Consider the following 25,329-nt stretch of genomic DNA (forward strand, 5'->3'; position numbering starts at 1 on the left):
TTACAACACAGACCAAAGACTTCCCGCCGGTTGATTTAATTGGCTGTTTGAGCGCTCTCTTCCGATCAACGCGGAAGTAAATACAAACGTGGCTGCAAGCCGATACAATCAAGAATACAACTAAAATTCCTGATTTTTTTGTTTTAATCTGTTCATCCTCACATAAAGAGTGGGACCTGTAACACGTGACGCAGTTATGAAACGTCAGCTCACGTGATGGAGCGCAGTGAAAACGACACGACGAACGTAACTTACAAAATGTTCACTTTTGAGGACCAGAAAAGCAAAGAGACGCTTTCTGCCTCCATACCTGAGGTCTGTTCCAGCTTCTGAATGCATTTCACTGCATGTTAAACCATACCTGAGGTCTGTTCCAGCTTCTGAATGCATTACTCTGCATGTTAAACCATACCTGAGGTCTGTTCCAGCTTCTGAATGCATTACTCTGCATATTAAACCATACCTGAGGTCTGTTCCAGCTTCTGAATGCATTACTCTGCATGTTAAACCATACCTGAGGTCTGTTCCAGCTTCTGAATACATTACACTGCATGTTAAACCATACCTGAGGTCTGTTCCAGCTTCTGAATGCATTACTCTGCATGTTAAACCATACCTGAGGTCTGTTCCAGCTTCTGAATGCATTACTCTGCATGTTAAACCATACCTGAGGTCTGTTGCAGCTTCTGAATGCATTACTCTGCATGTTAAACCATACCTGAGGTCTGTTCCAGCTTCTGAATGCATTTCACTGCATGTTAAACCATACCTGAGGTCTGTTCCAGCTTCTGAATACATTACACTGCATGTTAAACCATACCTGAGGTCTGTTCCAGCTTCTGAATGCATTACTCTGCATGTTAAACCATACCTGAGGTCTGTTGCAGCTTCTGAATGCATTTCACTGCATGTTAAACCATACCTGAGGTCTGTTCCAGCTTCTGAATGCATTACTCTGCATGTTAAACCATACCTGAGGTCTGTTGCAGCTTCTGAATACATTACTCTGCATGTTAAACCATACCTGAGGTCTGTTGCAGCTTCTGAATGCATTACTCTGCATGTTAAACCATGCATGAGGGGAATTACAAGCTATTTATCACGTAAATCGGCTGCTTTGTTGTGCCGTTTTAGAATAAATGGGCTATGTCCTTGCAAATCAGCTGAATTTAGGTACATTACGCGTGTGAGGGTTTTGTACCTGGTAAAACAATGAAAAGTGGCTTGAATATTGTTCATTAGAGTCCTCATCGCAATTCGGCTTACATCCAGCACACGTGCCTTTATTTATGACGTTAGTATCTTAATTAATGACGTCAGTGGCACACAGAAGAGATAAAATGTGGGAAAGGAAATAAACAAGGGAATATTCAAAAGAGAGAGCAGAGATATTTCCTTTTAATTCCATTTATTTTTGTGTAAATTCATCATTTTAAAAAACATCAGATTTTTTTTTCTTTTGAAAAGCCAGACAGCTTTGAATGCTTGTTTTATCGGTTCTGCTGCTTTTTTTTAATTTTATTTATTTATTTTATTTGACAGGGACAATACAATCAGACATAGTTACAAATCAAAGCTTGTAGCTGATGTGATGCATACAGAGTGTAGCAACAAGTGCTAATTTACAGCTCCCGTCCCTGGTTAGGCTTTTCTATGCTGACACAAGACCTAAAATAGACATTAATTTACATAAGAACATTAATCTATAGATACAACAGTGCAGTTCAAACGTTCATCTCATTCACTCTCACATTTTTACAAGTGGGTACAGTTTTGGTTTGTTTTAAGCCTAAATTTAAGTTTAAAGGTGAACAATTTAAACTCACTGATGGACTTAATATCTGTGGGCAGTGAGTTCCAGAGTTTACAGCTTTTGTAAGAAAAGAACGATGTTCTGCACTTAGGGATTGTACAGTTGTGGTTGGAGCTGCTGCTGTTTGGTCTCTTTATAAATTCCCCGAGTGGTTCTGGAGCCAAATTCTGATTTAAGCATTTAAAAAATAATTTGAGAAAACACAAATCGCTAAAACTGTCAAAGCTCAAATTATTAGCGGTGGGACAATATGCTTTGGTCACGATTTGATTTGTATCACGATTCTTGATAATTGCGATTCGATATAATCAGTAATTGCAAATTTCTTCCTCCTTAAAAAACAAACAAGTTGAATCATACACTTCTAGAATGAATGTCGTTCCCATAAACAACACACATCAGTCTGTGTCAGTCAGTCCAGCAGCCGACATTTATTTCAACTGAGACAAAAAGAGGCATTTTTTAAAGTTTACAGTTTAAAGTTACAAAATGAATTGAAATGTCCACACAGCACAAATGTGGGCTAGTTTTAACATAACTTAATGTGATGAATTGATGAAGTTATTCTGGACACGGATATGACGTAATATAATCGATACAGAGGAGAAAATCGATTTTTAAAATCGTCCCTTAAGAAAATCGCGATATGTACATGAATCGATTTTTTTTTTTTTTTGCCCACCCCTACAAATTATGTTTGTAGAGGATTTGTTGGTGATAACGGATTGGTCTTCTGTCCATAATTTTGAGTGCTTGATTGTAAAGTGAACCAATGCGCTTTGTGGCAGAGGGAGCTGCAGCTCTGAGCTCTGAATCTTCTGCTTTCACGTGTAAACGGACGCAGACGCCTCCGTCCCTCTCTCCTACATGTTGTCAGGCTTCTTCCTGGATGATATTTAACAGCTGAGCGTACAGGATGCATGACTGTGGCCCTGTGTGTGCAGGTCCTGGACCCCCAGCATGGGATGCACGTGTGGCCGTGTGCGGTGGTGCTGGCCCAGTATCTGTGGACCCACAGGGAGGAGCTGAGGGGCAGGACGGTGCTGGAGGTGAGTCTGAACAAAGAGGATCCATCCTGGAACACCAGGACACGGGTTAGTCTCCTGAACTTCAAACTGAGAGCCAAGACCTGCGTTACCATGGTAACAATGCCTGCTGATGGAAACGGAAAAACGAGTCGCAGTCAGAATTAGGGCCTGGCAACGATTAAAATGTTTAATCTGATTAATCACATGATTTCCCTGATTAATCACGATTAATCGCATTTGTACGCAGAATCCAAAAATGAATCCAAAAGTAGTGTATAGCTTTTAGCATTTAGCTTTATTTTAAATGTGCTGCCATATGAATGAAAGTGCCATAACATTTGTTGTGAAAACACACTTTTAACATCAGCATCTTTCTGTAGTTTTTATGTAGAAGCCTCGCTCCACTGTCTGTTTCCTTGAATGACTTGCTGCTATCAGTTGTGTGTTTTGCCTTTAAGTGATATTTTAGACTGGAACTACTACGCTGAGAAGACAATTCAACTTGGCAGTAAATGCAGGAGTTTTTTTTTTTTAATTTATTTTGAAATATGTGCTTTTATGTTGAAACCAGTAAAACAGGAAGTAGCGCAAGTTAGCTCTGTGAGCTTCACACCTGTAGCGGTGATGTTAGCTGCTAGCTTATCTTTATTTTATTCCTCCATGCTTCGTGGTGTTTGCTGTAACTGTGTGAATGTGATGCATTCAACAGACTTTTACAATAATAAAACCTGCGTTAATGGGACAGTTCGCCTCTTTTGACATGAAGCTGTATGACATCCCATATCAGGGATGTTTTGAGATTGTTTTGAGAAGCAAAACGCTTTATTTTTTAAACCCCAGCCAACTAGCCGGACTACCTTCATCAACACCAAAACGAGGCTGGAACTCTGCTCACAGGACGCAGCAGGGGGTAAGAAGATGTTCAGAAATGATGTTGCTGATATGGGATGTTACACAGCTTCATGTCAGAAGAGGCGAACTATCCCTTTAATGCGCGGTAAAATATTTATCGGCGTTAAATAATTAACGAGTTAACGCGATATTAACGAGTTAACTCGCCCAGCCCGAGTCAGAATCTTTTCTTTATAAAACTGGTCTCTGGACCAGACCCATCGATCCGTTCCAATCATAGAAAATGGAATCTGAACGATGTGTTTGGATCTACTGTCACCCACGGCGACGCGTGTTCAGATTTTCATTTATGATAAAATAAACACCGGCTCAGAAGTTGTACACTAGCTATGTTATCCTGACTTTTCCTACGCAGAGAGACACAGATCTCACTTTACTTGGGGTCATCTGGGATGAGGGTTCATGGTTCTCGAGCCGTCTAACACAAACAGCAGCTCAGGGACACGTGATCACCTCACGATTTCCATCCGTGGCTCCTCTCTGTCCTCCTGTGAGGGACCAAGCTTAAGTAAGGACAAAGGTGTTAAAAAAATGCGGAACAATTTCAATTTAATAGTTCCAAAAATTAATAAATCCAAAAAAGTCAAATATGAATAACAATTAAATCATACAAAAAAACAAACTAAAATGAGGTCAACTAATTGAACACTAACAACACAACCAAAAACTGACGTCCAAACAAAGAACCAAAGGCTGCTTAAATAGGGACGGAGTAACCCAAATCTGCCACATGAGGGAGCATAAAAAAAGGGAAAAATTACTAAATTAGCTACAGCAAGATGTAAAACAAATAAAGCAAAACTAACTTTAACTTAGCACAAATAATAAGTAAATGTTAAAGTGACAAAATGAAGGAACTAAGGCCAAATTTAACAAATAAAGCCCCCCCCCGTCTTTTAGAAAGAGTGGTATGTTCCAGGCTTCCTCCTTCAGCTGATCTCTATTTGCAGCAGAAGAACAAGTGTAAGTAAATCATTCAAAACATTATCTAAAATGCAAATATAGAATAAATACTAACACGATGTGGTGGTGGTGAGAGCGTCCACCACACCTCCGAATCATATTTCAGGTGTTCTGGGCTCATTTTCAGAGATCAGAGGTGGATACGCAGCCTTTGTGTGGCCCTGCCGGGACCTGTTCGCCCACACAGAACCAGGACCCGGTCCTGCTAAGTCCTGCTGAGCCTCTGAACCTGTCTGTCCTCAGCTCGGTGCAGGTGTGAGTCTGCCGGGCGTGGTGGCGGCGCGCTGCGGCGCCGCGGTGATCTTGTCCGACAGCCCGGACAAACCGGCGTGTCTGCAGAACTGCCGGCGCAGCTGCGAGGCCAACGGCCTGCGGGGGGTGGCCGTGGTGGGCCTCAGCTGGGGGGAGGTGTCCCCCGACCTCCTGCTGCTGCCCAAGGTGGACGTCATCCTGGGCTCAGACGTCTTCTACGACCCCGAAGGTGGGCGGGACGCACACTCACACCTGGGTTTATAGTGTATCTGCATGCTTCTGTGAGACTGAGCCGCTGTCTCCTGTTTAGGGGTGTAACGGTATGAAAATTTAACCTCACGGGCATAGTGGCCAAAATGATCACGGTTTTCGGTATTATCGCGGTATTTTTAAAAGTGTGTTCAATCTGTTCAGGAAGCACTGATAGGCCTACACAAGCTGAAAAAAGTGCAATAGTGTTTATTATATTGCAAAATCTTATCAAAAACATCAACAATTAACATTAAAGGAACAAGAGTGCAGCATGTAAACAGCTTATTTGTCAGAAACATTTCCAGTGGTGCAGGTTTAAATGATAATACAATCTTACAGGGCAAAACACAGGTGAATTTGGGCGATTTTGAATTATTATTCCGTTTCAAAGGGTACATTCCGCGATTTCCGTCCGTTTTCCGTTATCGCGGAAAATCGTTGGCTCTACGCATGCAAAGAGATACTGTAGCCTACAACTGTATGATAAACGCAACTCAAATGCACCCGTCCAGCTCTGAGGCTAACGTTAAAGATGTGTCCTGATTAGCTCCACGCTAACACCACTGAACGAACATGTGCCGTAGGCATCTGTTTAGATTATTGACACGTTATTAAAAAGTTAGACAGACGGATCATTGCATTCTGCTTGAACCCGATGTCCCCACACCATGCATTTATTTATGCATTTGAGCTGAAACGTTAACGTTAACTTGCTTTGCATTGGCTATACAGTCGTGGGTGATGATCACGGAGATGAGCAAGGAGATTTGACGTATTGCCACCTTTAGCGGAAACTTTTTTCCTGCATGTTCTGCAGACAGGATAACCATCTTCTATCAACTGTCCCCCGGCATTCTTATAAAAACCAAAATATGCCCATACTTCGGATTTAGTCCTCTTAAAGGGCTGATAAATGTCCTGACTCTGAGTGCTGTCATCTACACCTTCGGCCATGAGTCCAACTTTAAGAAATGCACGTTGTAGGCTGCGCAGTGAGCATGCGCGACAAATTAAGAACTCGGATGAGGCTGGGAAGGATTCAACTCACGGTTTTCATGCCGTGTTATTAACCGTGATATTAATGATATTTGAAATGAACGCGGTAATTGTTATCGTCACACTTTTTATCGTGGTTTACCGTCATACCGGTAACCGTTACATCCCTACACCTGTTACAGACTTTGAGGACATCCTCCTGACCATCGTTTGTCTGCTGAGGAAAAACCCCGGAGCTCAGTTCTGGACCACGTACCAGCTGAGAAGGTACGGCTGCTCTGACACCATCATACTGTAGAACCGAGCCGCTCTTTAACCCGTTCACCTCCCTCTCCCTTAGTGCCGACTGGTCGCTCGAGGCGCTGCTCCACCGGTGGAAGCTGAAGTGTGTGGACGTTCCTCTGGAGCAGTTCGATGCAGATCAATCTGAGCTGGCTGGGTCGACTCTGCCGGGGAACCACAGCATCCAGATGATGATCATCACCCAGAAGGAGGTCCAGGGAGGTTCTGCTTAACGGCCAGAAACCCACCGGCAGCAACACGGAAACATTTTGGGGGGAAAGTGTTCTGACTCTGAGCTGATGATGACATAAAAAAATCTTTGCTGAAGGTTTCCATGACGATGACTTTAAACGCTCAAACACAGCAAGCTTCTCTGGGTTTGGAGGATCCGTCAGAGCTCACATTCCCTCTGACCGACCCGACTCCCTTCAGCCTCCGGTCAGCAGGCGGACAGGAAGCTGGTTAAAGGGATAGTTCGCCTCTTTTGACATGAAGCTGTGTAACATCCCATATCAGCAACATCATTTATGAACATCTTCTTACCCCCTGCTGCGTGATTTGATTTTTGATTTGAACCATTTTGTGATGCAAATGTATTACTCTGTTGAACGCATATTGTTCTGAGAAGCAAAACGCTTTATTTTTTAAACCCCAGCCAACTAGCCGGACTACCTTCATCAACACCAAAACGAGGCTGGAACTCTGCTCACAGGACGCAGCAGGGGGTAAGAAGATGTTCAGAAATGATGCTGCTGATATGGGATGTTACACAGCTTCATGTCAGAAGAGGCGAACTGTCCCTTTAAAGTCATCCCTGCAGTTTAAAGCTGCAGTTTCCTCCTGTCGGCAGCAGGGGGCAGCATTTCTCTGGGCTGCAGCCTGGACTGTGAACAGAGCCCAGTTCTGTTTGGTTCTGCTGTGAGTTTGACTGTGAGTGGACCCTCTGCTTCACTTTGGGAGAAGAACGGGAACATTTATTGTTTTTAAGGATGAATAAAAGGTGTGAAGCAGAATCTGTGCTGATTTTCTGAGTTTAATGGGAAGAAAACAGGAAATTAAAACTCTGCTGCGAGCAGGTCGAAGGTCCCGTGTCATAAAGTGGATTTAGTGCGTCATCAGAAAGTGCAAAAGTCCTTCTGGAATGCAATGAAAACTTAAATCAGTCATTTATTAATCAGGTTGATCCTTTATTTAACACAAATAACTGATTCTCAGCATCTTCTCTGACCAGCTTCACTGTCTCTATGAAACTGAACCAGAATCTGAAGCATCAACACTCAGTGGAAGCTGTTCCCATCCTGTTCCATCAGCTTCCTTTAACGAGCCTTCTTAACGCTTTGGGAACTGAGTTTTTCAGAGGAATATGGGTCCATTCCTGCTGAATCCCAGATTCCAGCTGCTCAGCAGTCCCTGGTTGTCTTGAATTTTTCCTGAACTCCTTCTGAAAACTGCAGCATCTGAATGGTTGGAACCCTTCAAACATGTTTCCTACACCAGTGGTTCCCAAACTTTTTGTGCCCGAGGCACACCAAAGGACAAGTAAAAATCCCAAGGTTAAGCAGTTAAAGCTGCGGTCGGCAACTTTTTTTTAGTCATATTAGCTTGAACTGTCATGGCATTCTGGAAGTAGAATATTAAATAGGCTGTTTAGGACAAATAACTAAATCTGTAGCTCCCTCTGAAGCCTGTAATCATGTTTGCAAAAACCGAGCGCTCCCGGCTGTTTTTAACCAATCAAGTTAGGGTGGAGGAATCCTACCTGTCAATCACAGCTTGTGCACACGCTGCTGAGCATGAGTCTGCCCCAGCTTGTGTGCGCTCACACTGGTGTGAACTCACGTGCACAACCTCGTCCACAGAGGGGGAGGGGTTTGGGGGGCGATTCGGAGCTTGTCAGAGGTTGGGGGAGGGACCTGAAAGTTGTATCAGTTCGAATTTTCCGACTTTAGACTCGCAATTTTGAAAACCTGCCGACAGCAGCTTTAGGTTAGCATTAGCTCATGAGGAGTTAAGTTAGCATTAGCTCACTAGGATTTAAGTTAGCATCAGCACACTAGGAGTTAAATTAGCATTAGCTCACTAGGAGTTAAGTTGGCATTAGCTCACTAGGAGTTAAGTTAGCATTAGCTAACTAGCAGTTAAGTCAGCATTAGCTCACTAGGAGTTAATTTAGCATTAGCTCACAAGCAGTTAAGTTACCATTAGCTCACTAGCAGTTAAGTTAGAATTAGCTAACTAGCAGTTAAGTTAGCATTAGCTCGCTAGCAGTTAAGTTAGCATTAGCTAACTTGTCCCGACAGGACGCACTTGGGCTGAGGATTGTTGACACCCCCGGTCCAACTTTCACGATACTGTCAGCTGACAGTTTTTTCCTCTTTTCTGTCGGTGGTGGGTTGTCAGCAGTCTCTGCTCTGGTGGTTGGTGGTTTGCTCCGCACCAGAAAGCGCTCCATTTCCCTCTTTCTCTGTTTTAATGTTGTCCTTCAGCCTTTGACGTGTCACAGTCTCATAATTCCCACCTGGTTTTCTGAGGATGTTTATTTAAATAATTGTTTTTAGTGATATAGTTTGCCTCTGTATTATGAAATGTGTCCATACAAAGTACTGATATAGTAAATTAAAAAATAATCATTTTTGTGTAATTGTATATTGCAATAATAACGTGTGGTTGTCACAACATCCCGCGGCACACAGTTTGGGATCCACTGACCTCCATCATTAACATCAACAGTACATTACTGTTAACTGTCACGTAAAGCTGTTTTTTAAGATGTAATCCTTTGTCTGGGTTTCATTTGGACTTCTACGTGTCTGAAGTACTTTGGAGGTGTGAATATGTCCCATCACCTGATCTCTTTAATCATCCACCCGGGACATGGACTCTGCTTTTATCAGGACTGTTTGCTCTGAGGTGCGATAAGCCAGGCTGATAATCAGACATCAGAGGCGGGTCCGGCATTGATTCCTGTTTCTCTGAATATGAACAATCCACAAATCGTTAAACACGCTGAACCAGCAGCGCAGCTTGGATAAATAAATAAATAAAGAAATGTGTTTCAGCAGAAGAACTTTAATCATCTTGTTTTTAATTCCTGAACAACAAGTTTGAAATGTGTGAAACCAGTTAAAACAAAAACAGCATTTTAAAGTGAAGTTGAAATGAAGTTCAGGGCCAGTTTATCTGAAGAGCACAATTCAAAGTGTTTTACAGCTGCATAAAATCACAAGGAGGCAAATAAAATCATTCCATAATCATTAACGACAGTTGCAGATTGATTCAGACAGCCGTTACCATGGAGACACAGTTCCACTTTGTCACATGACATCACCAGAGAGGACCCTTTTCCCGTACGTGCTGCGCTACAACGACCCCGACGCACCCCAGGACGCCCCCGGCAGCGGCTCCGGCCGCCGCTCCAACTGGGATCCCGATCACGCCTCCCACAAAGTGCGCCACCGCGCCTACGACGCCCGCCCCGGCCACCGCGCCTGTACTTATCCACAATGCAATCTGAGCTCGCAGCCCCACTCTGCTCTCCGCCTGTTTCAGCATCTCGGAGGTGTAACAGTGTCCTCCGTCATTCTGAAGGTCGTCGATCAGCTGCAGCAGCTCGCTGACCTGCGACGCGTTCTCCTCCTCCGTGTGGAAGACAACATGTCTGCCCTTGCACTCCTCGTAAAAGCCCCGGAGGTCGTCGCTCTCCGCCACGAACTTCGGTGCGGGCTTCCTCTCTTCCGGACGAACGTTTCCGTGCGTGAACAACAGGATCGTGTAATCCGTCGCCTTCTTGCCCAACGCGGTTTTAACCGTTTCCACCATTTTTTTATTTTCTGAGGTGAATCTTCCCATATTCATCACAAACAGGAAGACGTGGCGGCCGGACGTAGAGACGCACGACTTGATCTCTTCCATCACCTGCTTGTCCGACAGTTCGGTGTTACACAGACCCGGAGTGTCGAAGAAGACCAGGTCCCGTCCACCAATCTTCACGCTGTAAGACCGACACTTTCTGACGTTTATGTTGATGGAGACGTCGGAAGGTTTGTCATTTGGCTCTGAGCTCCTCAGGATGGACTCAATGACTGAAGACTTCCCGGGTCCAACGCTCCCAACGAGCACGACCCTCAGCTTTGAGTCCTCCGCTGGGAAATAATGAGAGAGAGAAAGATTGTTATTAAGGTCACCCCAAGCCCCAGGGTGCTCAGCAGTAGAGTCAGTGACATCATTGACCATCATTGATCAAAGATGGCCGCCGAGAGCAGGGGTGGTTTGTCAGGCTCCACTCCTCTCTCCTCTTTTCGACTACAAAACTTTTTCCTTCTTATATTTTTGGCTCTGCAAACTTCTAACTCTCCAATTTATGATGCTGGGGTAAAGGATAACCAAGTCTGCAGCCAACCAAGGATATATTCCAAGAATATTCTGGAACCTGCTCCAAACAACTGCTATGGAGGATATGGCTGCACATGGTTCCTCTGTCTATGGGCACTTGCACTTTGTCTGGGATTTCTCCAGGTATGCTGCATAACTACACCAATGCCCACTTTCCAACAGCGGCATGGAGACGAAAAGACTGCTTATCTCTGGCTTCTGCTCTGTTTATGGCTTCTCTGTGTCCCCCTTTGTCAGTATTTCATATCAAATGAGCCACCTACAGGCACCTTTTCAGATGCCAAGTTACAATATATACTGGACATTCCCAAACTTAACTTTTTTGGACACGGATACTTGATCATTTACACCTTATTTTGGCAGAAAGATCACTATCTTTTTGGAGTAAGCAAAGTCAAACAACAACACACCAAAGGGAAAAATAAGAGAAACATTTTGTATTTTTTATTATTCATGCTGTTACTAAATGGCGACATCCAGCTGAACCCTGGCCCATCAATTAACAACATTGGCCCCACAGTAACAACAGGAACTGTCACTTGCCAAGGTGTGGACACTCAGCTCAACACAATGGCCCTCATTTATCAAACTTGCGTAAGACGAAAAACGTGCGTAGGTCGTGTGTACGTTCTTTTCTGCGCAAAGGTTGGCATTTATCAAATCCATCGTGAGCGCAGGAAAGATGAAATCGCCACGACAGGTCTGAAGCCGTGTGCGCACTTTTCCATTTTGACTTGCGGTGACTGCAACACAGCAGCGTCACCAGTGCGTGCTCAGGAGTCGCAACAAATCCCTAGGTTAAAATTACAGACTTATCACTTTAAAGAAGGCCCATGTTTTATTTGACTTCAACATAAATATAAACATAAACGCAAATTAAATAAATTAAACAAGTACAACTCCGTAATTGGAAGAGTGATGGCTCATTATTCAACCGCGCACCCTCACACCGAACAGGAGAGGCGCTTTAACACTACGCACTGTGGAGAGGTTAGGGCACCTAAAGGGCAGCTGGATCTGTCTCTCGGCTGCGGGGGGAACCCTTCTTTATACGCCCGAAAAGGTATGCAATATTATTATTGCATGCGGGGATCTCCATAACATTGCCCAAAAAAATGGAGTGCCATTTCCAGATGTACATCCAGAGGACCCCGTACCCAGAGATCCCTTCCACCAGCCTGCACAGCCAAGAGCGCTCAGGAGGAGAGAGGAACTTATTCAGCGATTCTGACTTTTGGTAAGCATTCTGTTATTCAAGGAAAAAAGAAAGGAGAACAACGATTTCTTTCAGCATTTATTCTGTGACTTCAGTGTTTCATTTATGTCTTTCAATGTACTGTCGATAGATTGCACGGTGTGTGTTAAAGCCATCATCCACTTCACGATCTCTGTTTGTCTCTCTAGGACCTCTGTGGTTAACACGGCTGGCCGGTGTGACGCTGCAGACCGGGGGCAGAGGCAGAGGCAGAGGCTTCGGATGTTGACGGGGCCGCGTATTCGTTGCGCGGGTCAGGTTGCCCGGATGCCACTTCGGATTCATTTGTGAATGAAAAATATTAGTTTGATTAGGAACCTCATTTGTGTTGAAAATTAAAGCAACGGTTTTATTTAAACGTCTTGGGTGTGCAGTCATTCTTACCATTCTCGAGCTCTAGCATGGGAGCATCAGAGTCAAGTTTCCCTGGCACGCCCGATGAGGACGTAGCTCCGATCAGGCCAGCCACCCTCTCCTCCAAGGCACTCAAATCCAAACCTGGATCGGACCCCCCCCCCCTGTTTGTGACATGCTGCGTCAGAGAGCTGCGACCTTCTTTTTTGGCCAATTTCATATCGGACCACTTCTTCCTTATCTTATTGGAGAAAAAGTAAAACATCGTTCAATTTTAGATTTAATTTAATCTGGAGTTTATCTCATTTTATTGACCATCACAGTAGGGCAAAATACATACCTCGTCCGTCTGCGATTTACATCGCCAACGCTGTTGACAGCCGTCCCAGCTGTTGTAGTTGCGTTTCTTTGCCGCCTTTCGTCTTTCCATGTCGCAAATTCTAGAGGTGCGGCCTCTCAACCCCCTTTTGTAGAAGGCGTGGTTAGGATCATTACGATGGATTTCAGCCGCCGGATTTATCAACAGCCGCTCGGTCTTACGATGGGATCGGTGTGCTACGCATGTTCTATAAATCTCACTTGAGCCTCTGCGTACGACGAGTTCTCCGCTCATATCAACGATGCTTTCTACGATGGCTTGATAAATGAGGGCCAATGAGTGCTGGATCACTGGAACCTTCACTGATCTCAGCAGGTACAAGTGACTGCTTCAACCTAGTTCCTCAGCTGGACTCAATTACTGCAGGGAGCTTGATTATCCCCCAAGAAATCAAGCAGAGCAGGAGCTCCTCCCCACAAAAGGACTCAAGCCCAACCCCTTTGCTCAAGACTCAAGCACCGGTACCATCATACCTCTCCCCGCAGCAGGACAGATTCAAAGAAAAAATGGCCTACAGCAGAGCAGCTTTCCAGCAAAAAGGTGTGAAATATTTTCAAACAGTAAACCACGCAAAGGTGATTTGGGACTCAAAGAAAAAACCAAAGGGCATTACAGGTGGTCTTTTGAACATACGAAGTATTATAACAAAGAGAGATGAAATTCAACATCTGTTAACAGACTCCAACTTTTTGGCCTTGACTGAAACCTGGCTGCAGAGTCACACCCCAACAACTATGATTGATGTGCCTGGATACACCTGCTTACGCAAAGACAGACTGTCAGGAAAAGGAGGCGGAGTGTTAATTTACATGAAGGACAGTTTTAAATGCACTCAAGTCAACCTGGATACTTATGAATTAGAATATTTCATTTTAAATGTGGTTTTGTCACCTAAAATGAACTTTGATATAATTGTATTATACAATCCACCGAAACACAACGTAACATTCTATCAAAATTTTGATGATTTGCTTAAAGCACTAAACCATAGATCAGAAAACATGGTACTTGGAGATTTTAACATAAACTGGGTGGACAAAAACTGTAAGCAAAAACTTAAAACAGTTACGTCCAAACATAAACTACACCAAATTATTAAAGAGCCGACCAGAATCTCCAAAACTAGTAAAACTCTTATAGACCTCATCTTTACAAACAAACCTGACAGAGTGTCAAAAACATATAATTTGTTAACAGGTCTATCAGATCATAATATGATTCTGATAATTAGGAAACTTACAAAAGAGCGCCTACAGAGACTTTCCTTCAAACAGAATCGTAATTATGTGCCAACAGGAATTCCGAAACAAAAAGTCAATCAATTTGAACATGAATTAAAACATCTAAACTGGGATAATGTCTTGCAAACTAGTGACACAGACATATGTTGCGATATTCTTACAAATACTGGGGCAGATGTAATCCAAAAGTTCACCTGCCCTCTTAAGTTGAAGCATAAACCAACTCTGCCATGGATAAATAATGACATCTTCCAGTTGATGAAGAAGTGGGATCATACACCAAAAATATCACTATCTACAAAATTACATACAGATACCCTGATCTATAAGGGGTTACGAAACCGGGTTGTTACTGAATTAAGAAAGGCAAAAACAAATTATTTCATGCAATTAATAAATGACTCGGGTGGGAATAGCTCATATCTTTGGAGACATATTAATACACTCCTAAATCATAAACCAAAGCATCATAGAGACATAAAGGAACTTAGTATTAAAGGAACAATTTCCACTAACATCAAGGAAATAGCTAATGAATTAAATACATACTTCATACGATCTGTAGATGAACTTACATCGAATTTCCAAAAAACTCTCAACACAGATGAACTTAATTTAAATTTTCAACAATTACAAAACTTAAACAACGTTGCTAATGGTCGGGCTTCCTGCTTTAACATTGAAGAAACTGACCGCACCAAAATTCAAAAAATTATAATGCAATTAAACAACTCAAAGGCAAAAGATACATTTGGGATCGATGTTTTATTTTGGAAAAAACATAGTGCCATCTTGATAAACCCATTACTCCATTTGATAAACTTGTCCATTAAAGAAGGGAAATTTCCACAAAGTTTTAAAAAGGCTATTATTACCCCAATTTATGAATCTGGTGCATTAACTGACGCCGGTAATTATAGACCAATATCAATTCTCCCAGCAATGTCAAAAGTACTTGAGAAGGTTATTGCTAATCAATTAATGAACTATATTGAAAACAATCAGTTTTACCATTCTAAACAGTTTGGATTTCGTAAAAAATATTCAACCGAGATGGCACTGTGCCATTTCAAAGAGGGAATAAAATGTTCCCTTGACAACGGGAATGTGGTTGGAGCAGTGTTTTTGGACTTGAAGAAAGCCTTTGACACTGTAAGTCATGAGATACTTATCAGTAAACTAAGACATGAATTTAAATTTTCTGCTCTTGCTGTTAGTTGGCTTAGCTCATATTTGAAATATCGACAACAGTGTGTTTGTTTACAGAATGTGAAAACATCTCCTCTGAACAGTAAGACTGGTCTGCCACAGGGATCAGTTTTAGGCCCCATTCTTTTCTGCCTATACATAAACGATTTACCTGCTATCTGCACAGACACTGAATGTCAGATGTATGCCGACGACACAGTGTTTTATGTTTCAACAAAGAATCCCTGTCAAGCCTCAGATATCTTAAACAGACAGATGGTTACTGTTTCAGAATGGTTACAAAGGAATCACTTAACACTTAATCACAAAAAAACAGTGTCAATGTGCTTCTCAATAAGAAAGAAAGCCTTAGAGAAATTCCACATCACTATTGATAGTAAAGAAATTGAAGTGGTAAATGCGTTTAAATACTTAGGTGCATACATGTATAAAGTACTAGCGATTCAGACTTGAGTAGAAGTACAAGTACTCTTTAAGCACCGTACTTAAGTGGAAGTACTAAAGTATTAAACATGTTTTGTACTTAAGTATTGCAAGTAGTTTATTTTTTAAAATTACTACTCAAGTACTGAAAGTAAAAGTAAAAGTATTTTGTATGAATTGTCTTTCACTCCGGCGAATGAAAACAGAGACTGTAAGTAGGGCCAGGGGTGTTCTTCTTCCTCACCGCCACCACCACGATCACTCGAAGTTGAAGGTGTTTCTGGTTCTTCCATCTTTGGTTCAAACAAAGCACTTTCTCTCGACGCAGGCAGGGAGCAGAGCGAAAGAGGCTGAGCAGAGAGCAGCACGAGCGGTCTTCTTCCCTTCAGTTTGCACACATTAGATCTACATCATGTATAACTTCGCGCCACAGTAAAATTGGATGCAACGGTTGTTATAGCAACCATAAACTCTGAACGGTTACGAGACGTTAGACTTGAACTAGAGTGACTGTGGGGTTTGGAATGATTCCTAACATGTTTATGATAACGAGTAACTATGCAGCATATAAAAAATGTATCGCAGTAAAAGTACTAAACTCATTGAAAATATGTACTGAAGTAAAAGTGGAAGTAGGAGAAAAAAATAATACTCCAGTAAAGTACAGATACAGTATTTTAGTACTTAAAGCTGCAGTCTGCAGGATTTGTTGTTGTCATACGTAAAGTCCTAATTTTTGGCATTTTAAGAGTTTACATGATCTATCAGAACGCTTGAAGTTGAAAACGGTGACCTCCGTAGTCGCAAAATGCAAGAAATGCTTATTTTTTAACCGAAAAATAAAAAGTTATTCAACTTTTTGTCCCACCCCTTCAAAACACATGAGAACTCGCCAGATGCGCGTATACGGCTCCTCATTCATCAACTCACCTGTCATTTGCGATCATGGAAGACACAGTAAGTAGACTAGCCCCTAATGAAGTTCAATAGTCCAGATAAATAAGCGTGGGGACGAGCCTACCTTGTATCGCGCGTGCACAATCGGTGATTGACAGGCAGCAGAGCCCAGCTCGTAACCTGATTGGTTACCTTTTACCGGTCCGGTCTGCAATTTTGTAAACAAACCTGCTGGCTTTGGAGGGACCTAGCGGGACATATAGGGGACCTAGAGAACTCATTTTTTTTTGTATTGGGGTATTTAATGTACTACTTTCAGAATCCCCGGACAGTTCCAGGCATTATGCTTGAAAAAGAGTTGCAGACTGCAGCTTTAAGTAGAGTAGTGAAGTAGTTCTACTTCGTTACTATACATCTCTGCTTAGGTGTAACTTTAGATCCTTCACTTAAGTTTGAAGCACATATAAAGAAACTGTCTAAAACGGTAAAAACTAGTCTGAATTGTTTCAGACTCATCAGGTCATGTCTTTCTTTTAGGGCAGCTCATTTATACCTGCATGCTATGGTCCTCTCACATTTGTCCTACTGCATCACTGCCTGGGGCCAGGCCACTGACTCAGCAACTAGACCTTTATTCTCACTCCATAAACAAGCTTTAAACATTTTAGATCACAAGCCACAAAAGTGGCACCATTGTAAAATCATTGAGAAATATAATATGCTATCTTTTTCCAATTTTATCAAATTCTCTTTTTTGAAAGTTGTTTTTAAGTGCGTAAACAGACTGGCCCCACAAGCGATGTCACAGATTTTTAGTAAGTCAGACAACTGTAGGACAATAACAAGAAGCATGAGCAAGCAAAATTGTAAAATTCAAAGACGCAGGACAACATTCGGCCAATCATCCCTTTCAGTGCAAGGTAAACACTTATGGAATTTTTTACCACCAGAAATCAAATCCCAAACAGAACCAAAGATGTTTAGGGTCAAAGCTAAACATTGGCTTAAGCAGCAGCAGAAATGTGAACATTAACTTCTTTCTTGTCACTGTCAATACAGCACTTTATTCATGTTTAATATATTTTTCTTGTATAATTTTTAATCAAAATTTTGTATCTGTGTTAATTTATTCATGGTACCCATTCACTATATTTTTCACTGTATTTGTATTATTGCACTTATTGTGCTCAGTATTTTTTATCCTTCTCTAACCTGACCAGGGACAAAGACTGCAAATTAGCTGAAGCTAGACGTCTTGTATGCATCGCATTTTTCATTCTTTGTTGCAATGCTGTATGTTTCGTCTCTGTTAAATAAACATTAAAATAAAAATAAATAAAAAATAAGGTCAGAAACCCAAGAGCTGCATCTCAGGCTGTGTTCGAAACCGCCTACTACTTATACTAACTTGGATGCATACTAGATTCTCCTAAATGTTGGGTATGCATCATGAGGTTACTACTCATACTCAAACTACCCAAGATGCAACGTAACGTGACGTCGTCGATCGTCATTTCCTGTCAAAACGGCAGTTTCAAGCTAGCTACAACCACAGATTCTATAATATTCGTTATAATGGCTGTGCTACAACGAGGGTAGGTTCACTTCCTGTTTTCAAAACAAAAGCACCAATTGTATCGTAATGGCTTTCCCTATGATAAAAGGCAACGGGTATTTTATTTTGTGAAAATAACCGGAAGTGCGTTGCTCACTGCGGCTAGCTTTAGCAGCGCCGAATTCGTGGGAACAAAATTGTAAATAGCCGGTATTTTGTCAGGTTTTCAACACGTTGGGGATCTAAACGACTACTTTCTCACCTGAAAATGTTTCAAATGTTGCTAAAGTTTACAGAGTTTAGAGCTTAAGAGAAATCAGCTTCAGGCCGGCTGATTTCAGCTCGGGCAGGAGCCAAATGCATTGTGGGTAAACGCTCTGCATACTGTCTGATCGATGAGTATGCAGTATGTAGTATGTAGTAGGCGGTTTCAAACAGAGCCTCATACATATAGTTTACAGTATACCCACCCAATAGAGCCTAATAATTCAACTATGCAGACAGTATGAAGAGTGTTTGTAGATTTATTTACAAGACATTATCAAAACACAATCAAGAATAATCCATAGGAATATGTAAATATGTACAACATAGCAATAACAGAAGAACAACAACATTCTCTGCAAGTGTCATTTTTTCTATCTGTTCTTCCAGGCGCTTCAGGTATTTGGCCTACAGGCAGTTCGTGGCGTGGTGCTGGGGCTTTTTGGGTCGCCGGATCAGAGTGGTCATTCCTGCCTGTGTGGTCCTGCGTATCCGTGCCGAGTACCCCGATGATGAAGGACACTACACCGGGTTTAGACTGCCTCGCGTGTGAAAAATTAGGTCCATCAGGACATCCACATACCCTTTTCACACAGAACATTCATACACACACGCACACGCACAACATTTTTATATTTCAGTTAGTCATTTGTACATTTCAATGTTTATATTTATATATATTTATATATTTATATTTGTTCCATATATTTATGTTTATTTAGATTTCTATTTCTCACATTTTTTGTATTCCTATTTGTTGGAATTAACCTCAGTAAATTTGATAAAGGCAAAAGTAGTTGGACTTGAATTCTTGAACTTTTGAGGTCTTACCAAAGGTTGGCTTAGTCTTTTGACGTTTGACTGTGCACTCTCCCTTCTTGGATTTGGGAAAGGAGATTTTGAAGAGAGGTACACCGTCTGCTGTCTGGGCCTGTGGTCGGTTCGCATTTTCATTAAAGTGGATCGCCGCCAAGTACTGTCTGAAAGTACAAGAAACAATGTGTAAACGGTGTTTCTCACAGAATTTTCATTTGTCATGGTGGTGGGGGGTTAGCTGGTAGAGACACATGTATCATCATGGGAGACCATATAAAAAGCTCTTTTCCAAAATGCTATAAAAACCGTTCTCATTACTTTTTTAAAATCTGATTTCAAGCATCAGGAAAAGTTATATTAGCTGAGATTTACATAACATGTTGAAACATTTAAATGCTGCTTTTAATGGTAGTAAAAAATAAAACAATATTTTTGAAAGTAGGTATAAAGCATTTTGGAAAAAGCTTTTCATATATTGTGAAGTTTCACAGGAACTATGATCTGAAAACCCCCTAAAAGTATACATTTTTTGGTAAATCAAATATAAATTACATTCACAACACAATCTTTTCAGGGGACCTGGTCTAGGTGTTTCGTGCCTTATAGTGCTGGAGAAACCCGGCTCAAGAATGACATTTCAGACAACAAAAACTTTCAACAACTACAAGGTAAAACATCTCACCTGCAAATCATTCCAATATAGAGAAAGACAACATTCTTCGGTGTGGCTGCAGTCTGGCAGGCAGCATCCCTGGTCCGGGATGTCTGGACGTGAGCACTTGATGTGCTGGCCAGTGAAGAGTGAACCTGATGCAGACAGAGAGCACACATCTCATGGTTTGAAAGCCGAGCATTACACTCGTGATAAACTGACGAGTCACGACAGATTTGAAGTCAAAACTGTGTTCGAATTGACAGATACATAATGGTGTATGTTCGAGGATAGTCGGCAAACGTTTGCTAAACATCCCTACCCTTCACCTAGCCACAACACCCGATCGCGTATCCCACACGAAAGACGCAGAAACGACTCGATGTAAACAAAATAAATAAATAAATAAAAGGTCACCAAACCGTAACAAATGCTTACAAAATATAAAGTCACCAATCGAAAGAAAGGCTTACAAAATATGAATTGTTTTCGTCGGGCGTCATTTTCCGTGTAACAGACATATCTATCCGCAGAACATAACTAGACTTGCTTACCTAAGTATTCATGCTTTATGTAGTCCCCTACACGTAAGATACTTGGTCAAAAGACAAATGTCTGGTTTTACAACCAATTTTCCAAATCTAACCAGTTTAACAGAGTATTGGTTTTGTAGCGCAGTGTAGGTTTCATGGATAAATACCTCCACAGCTAATGTTGGCTAGTTAGCTGTCACCCATAAAGTGCTAGCGGCTAGCAAATAATTATGACTTACTTGATCGGTGTGGGTAGCTGATGGACCGGCAAGGCTTGGCACTGATCCAGGCTTCAACTTCAGGTGTAGGGCAAAACCTGCCCTGTACTGTCCCAAGTTGTAAAAGCATTCCTCTGAAATGTGTCGCGCAAACTCTGACGCTCTTTGGAACATGCATGGGCACCTGTCCCTCGTAAATGAAATTAAGCCATTCCGTTTTCAAAGGGACAGAGGATGGAAGCGGAAACATATTCTTCTCTTCATCTTCACATCCTGGCACAGTACATTTCGCATGGTAACGTCGTTTGGAAGCCATTTCTGTATCTTCTGTCTTCAGTCGTGGCGAGTCTTCTTCTTTGGCGAGTCTCGGTCTACGCCACATGAGATGGGCGGGTAAAGGCTGAGTTATACTTCTTTTAACTGCCCTTGCGTTTGCGTCTTGCGCGTATGTTAATGGCTCGAGACGTTTATACTTCATTTTGCTTTTCTGGCGCTTGCGTGTGCTGCGTGGCGATTCACCGCCAGGACAGTAGGTGGAGTAGCGGGTTTTTTCAATGACAAGCCTACTACGATGAAAGGAAATTCACCGCCAGGACCTCTTCGACTGGATTCATGCTTCTTCTTCTTGTAAATAGCCGGTATTTTGTCAGATTTTCAACACCTTGGGGGTCTAAACGACTACTTTCTCGCCTGAAAATGTTTCAAATGTTGCTAAAGTTATATATTTACAGAGTTTATCGCTTAAGGGAAATCAGCTTTTCAGGCCGGCTGATTTCGGCTCGGGCAGGAGTGAAGTGCACTGTGTGTAAACGCTCTGCATACTGTCTGATCGATCAAGTAGTAGGCAGTTTCGACCACAGCCAGTGGCTTGTGCTTGCGTCATGCGTAAAGTTTAGAAAATTGAGGTGACACACGCAAGCACGCAAGGGGGGGCTTGCAACCGCGCAAGGGCTTGCATGCGTCTTGCGTCTTGCGTTGCGTCTTGCGTTACCGACTATAAACCAGGCTTAAGGTAATACAGGTGTGGGTGGAGACAGAGGGCGTGGCGGAGAGAGGGGGTGGGAAATTTTGATGAGCTCTATCCTGGCATGACGTCAAACCAGGGGCGTTGAATCACAGAGACACTTGGAGGCACTCTATTCAAAACACGGAGGAAATGCTGTACTGCTCTGTGAATACATTTCGCAATTTCTACTCACTGGGGTGACTTAAGGAGGCTAGAGGAACTCATTTTAAGGCTAAAAAACCTCTGAGAGTGAAATTTTCATGCCATGGGACCTTTAAATATCATCCAGGAAGAAGCCTGACAACATGTAACAGAGAGGGACGGATGCGTCTGCGTCCGCTTACACGTGAAAGCAGACAATTCAGAGCTCAGAGCTGCAGCTCTGAGCAGCTCCCTCTGCCACAAAGCGCATTGGTTCACTTTACAATCAAGCACTCAAAATTATGGACAGAAAACCAATCCGTTATCACCACTGTCAAATCCTTTACAAACAAAATTTGTAGGGGTGGGCAAAAAAATCGATTCATGTACATATTGCGATTTTCTTACGGGACGATTTTAAAAATTGATTTTTCTCCCCTGAATCGATTATATTACGTTACTAAATGCTAAAAGCTATACACTACTTTTGGATTCTGCATACAAATGCGATTAATCGTGATTAATCAGGGAAATCATGTGATTAATTAGATTAAACATTTTAATCGTTGCCCAGCACTACTTATTATACAAAGTTATTTAAGTGTGATGTGGACAGACTTCTGCTCCTAATTATTGAAACATGGAGCTCCACAGGGTTCAGTTCTGGGTCTTTTCTTGATCAACAGGCTCCTCTGAGGGCACGTTTGATCATATATGAATGTGTTCCGTCACAAATATGCAGACGACACCCAGTCGTACCTTCCAGTGTCACTGCGTGACTACAGTCCATCTGTTCTGTCCACACAGCAACTAAACAAGTTCATTAATTAAGTTAATACAGTTTCTATGAGAGAACAGGCTCACCTCGAATTTCTGAAACCTCTGAAACTAAAAAAAATAAATCAGAAGACTTGATGTGAGCATCTGCTCAGACTCATCCTCTTCAAAGCAGGAGCAAAGTTCTGTATGACTTGAACAAATGTTGAGCAGCACAGAGCTGCAGCAAACCTTTACTCTCCTTTTCTTTAAAGAGATTCAGACATTTTGGGCTTCTTTGTCCTTTAATATTCTAACGTTTTAAATCCTGAGCTGAACATCTGCTCACAAGAAGTTAAAGACCTTCTCAAATATTTCTAAATAAACTTATTACAAACTTGTAAAAAAGAAAAAAGAAAAAATCTCCAAATGAACTGTCCATCCATTAACATGAACTGTATGATTTATTAGATTTAAACAGTAAACTGTTCTGGAGGAAGTTTAATGGCAGCTGAGAGCTGACAAACATCCTTAATGTGAATAATGTTGAATAAAGTACTCACTGGATCCTTCACCACTCATCTTGGTCCTGTAGAAACAGCTGTTCTCTGATCTCTGCTGACCGTGGATGTCCTGCTCTGACTACTTTAATTTCTAACTTATTATTAAATCATAGCCTCCTGCTAGTCCCCTCCCCTAAGATCCAAATGACCTACCCAGCCCAAACCAGCCAATCACACATCCGGAAGGAAATGCAGTTTGCAGCAAAGCAGAGCCTGAGCAGGAAAACCTCCAACAGGAACACCTCCAGCAGGAACACCTCCAACAGGAACACCTCCAACAGGAACACCTCCAACAGGAACACCTCCACCTCCAGCAGGAACACCTCCAGCAGGAACACCTCCAACAGGAACACCTCCAGCAGGAACACCTCCAACAGGAACACCTCCACCTCCAGCAGGAACACCTCCAACAGGAACACCTCCAGCAGGAACACCTCCAACAGGAACACCTCCAGCAGGAACACCTCCAGCAGGAACACCTCCAACAGGAACACCTCCAGCAGGAAAACCTCCAGCAGGAACACCTCCAGCAGGAACACCTCCAACAGGAACACCTCTAACAGGAACACCTCCAACAGGAACACCTCCAACAGGAACACCTCCAGCACGAACACCTCCAACAGGAACACCTCCAACAGGAACACCTCCAGCAGGAACACCTCCAACAGGAACACCTCCAGCAGGAACACCTCCAGCAGGAACACCTCCAACAGGAACACCTCCACCTCCAGCAGGAACACCTCCAGCAGGAACACCTCCAACAGGAACACCTCCACCTCCAGCAGGAACACCTCCAACAGGAACACCTCCAGCAGGAACACCTCCAACAGGAACACCTCCAGCAGGAACACCTCCAACAGGAACACCTCCAGCAGGAACACCTCCAACAGGAACACCTCTAACAGGAACACCTCTAACAGGAACACCTCCAACAGGAACACCTCCAACAGGAACACCTCCAACAGGAACACCTCCAGCAGGAACACCTCCACCTCCAGCAGGAACACCTCCAGCAGGAACACCTCCAACAGGAACACCTCTAACAGGAACACCTCCACAGGAACACCTCCAACAGTAACACCTCTAACAGGAACACCTCCAACAGGAACACCTCTAACAGGAACACCTCCAGCAGGAACACCTCCAACAGGAACACCTCCAGCAGGAACACCTCCAACAGGAACACCTCTAACAGGAACACCTCCAGCAGGAACACCTCCAACAGGAACACCTCCAACAGGAACACCTCCAGCAGGAACACCTCCAACAGGAACACCTCCAGCAGGAACACCTCCAACAGGAACACCTCCAGCAGGAACACCTCCAGCAGGAACACCTCCAACAGGAACAACTCCAGCAGGAACACCTCCAACAGGAACACCTCCAACAGGAACACCTCCACAGGAACACCTTCAACAGGAACACCTCCAGCAGGAACACCTCCAACAGGAACACCTCCAACAGGAACACCTCCACAGGAACACCTTCAACAGGAACACCTCCAGCAGGAACACCTCCAGCAGGAACACCTCCAACAGGAACACCTCCAGCAGGAACACCTCCAGCAGGAACACCTCCAACAGGAACACCTCTAACAGGAACACCTCCAACAGGAACACCTCCAACAGGAACACCTCCAACAGGAACACCTCCAGCAGGAACACCTCCAACAGGAACACCTCCAACAGGAACACCTCCAGCAGGAACACCTCCAACAGGAACACCTCCAGCAGGAACACCTCCAACAGGAACACCTCCAGCAGGAACACCTCCAGCAGGAACACCTCCAACAGGAACAACTCCAGCAGGAACACCTCCAACAGGAACACCTCCACAGGAACACCTTCAACAGGAACACCTCCAGCAGGAACACCTCCAGCAGGAACACCTCCAACAGGAACACCTCCAGCAGGAACACCTCCAACAGGAACACCTCCAACAGGAACACCTCTAACAGGAACACCTCCAACAGGAACACCTCCAACAGGAACACCTCCAACAGGAACACCTCCAGCAGGAACACCTCCAACAGGAACACCTCCAGCAGGAACACCTCCAACAGGAACACCTCCAACAGGAACACCTCCAACAGGAACACCTCTAACAGGAACACCTCCAACAGGAACACCTCCAGCAGGAACACCTCCAACAGGAACACCTCCAACAGGAACACCTCC

At 43.1% G+C, this 25,329-nt stretch overlaps 2 protein-coding genes and 1 long non-coding RNA gene across 3 annotated transcripts; 1 reads left to right on the plus strand and 2 right to left on the minus strand.

The window, feature by feature from the left end:
- Positions 1-69: 69 nt before the first annotated feature.
- On the plus strand, positions 70-8,350 carry mettl23 (methyltransferase 23, arginine). The gene is made up of 5 exons (XM_075453722.1): positions 70-315; positions 2,758-2,862; positions 4,960-5,197; positions 6,399-6,483; positions 6,557-8,350. Exons 1-5 carry the CDS (start codon positions 217-219, stop codon positions 6,729-6,731), a joined length of 702 nt encoding a protein of 233 aa, XP_075309837.1. The 5' UTR covers positions 70-216; the 3' UTR covers positions 6,732-8,350.
- Positions 8,351-9,563: 1,213 nt separating this feature from the next.
- LOC142371366 (GTPase IMAP family member 7-like) lies at positions 9,564-23,238 on the minus strand. Its single transcript, XM_075454014.1, has 2 exons — positions 23,153-23,238; positions 9,564-10,640 (listed from the first exon to the last, which is right to left on the minus strand). The coding sequence occupies exons 1-2, from the start codon at positions 23,169-23,171 to the stop codon at positions 9,823-9,825; spliced, it is 837 nt and encodes a 278-aa protein (XP_075310129.1). The 5' UTR covers positions 23,172-23,238; the 3' UTR covers positions 9,564-9,822.
- On the minus strand, positions 12,172-13,218 carry LOC142371794 (uncharacterized). Its single transcript, XR_012768122.1, has 3 exons — positions 12,840-13,218; positions 12,530-12,740; positions 12,172-12,418 (listed from the first exon to the last, which is right to left on the minus strand). It is a non-coding gene; the product is annotated as an uncharacterized LOC142371794 (long non-coding RNA).
- Positions 23,239-25,329: the final 2,091 nt, after the last annotated feature.

This window comes from Odontesthes bonariensis, chromosome 21, assembly GCF_027942865.1.
Source record: "Odontesthes bonariensis isolate fOdoBon6 chromosome 21, fOdoBon6.hap1, whole genome shotgun sequence".
Taxonomy (NCBI): Eukaryota; Metazoa; Chordata; class Actinopteri; order Atheriniformes; family Atherinopsidae; genus Odontesthes; species Odontesthes bonariensis.

What these genes read in the sequence shown, in the direction of transcription:
- mettl23 (XM_075453722.1), top strand. Translation starts at nt 217, where the DNA reads ATGGAGCGCAGTGAAAACGACACGACGAACGTAACTTACAAAATGTTC. An exon ending in CGTCTTCTACGACCCCGAAG is followed by an intron (nt 5,198 to 6,398) that starts GTGGGCGGGACG and finishes CACCTGTTACAG; the next exon opens with ACTTTGAGGACATCCTCCTG. An exon ending in ACCACGTACCAGCTGAGAAG is followed by an intron (nt 6,484 to 6,556) that starts GTACGGCTGCTC and finishes CCTCTCCCTTAG; the next exon opens with TGCCGACTGGTCGCTCGAGG.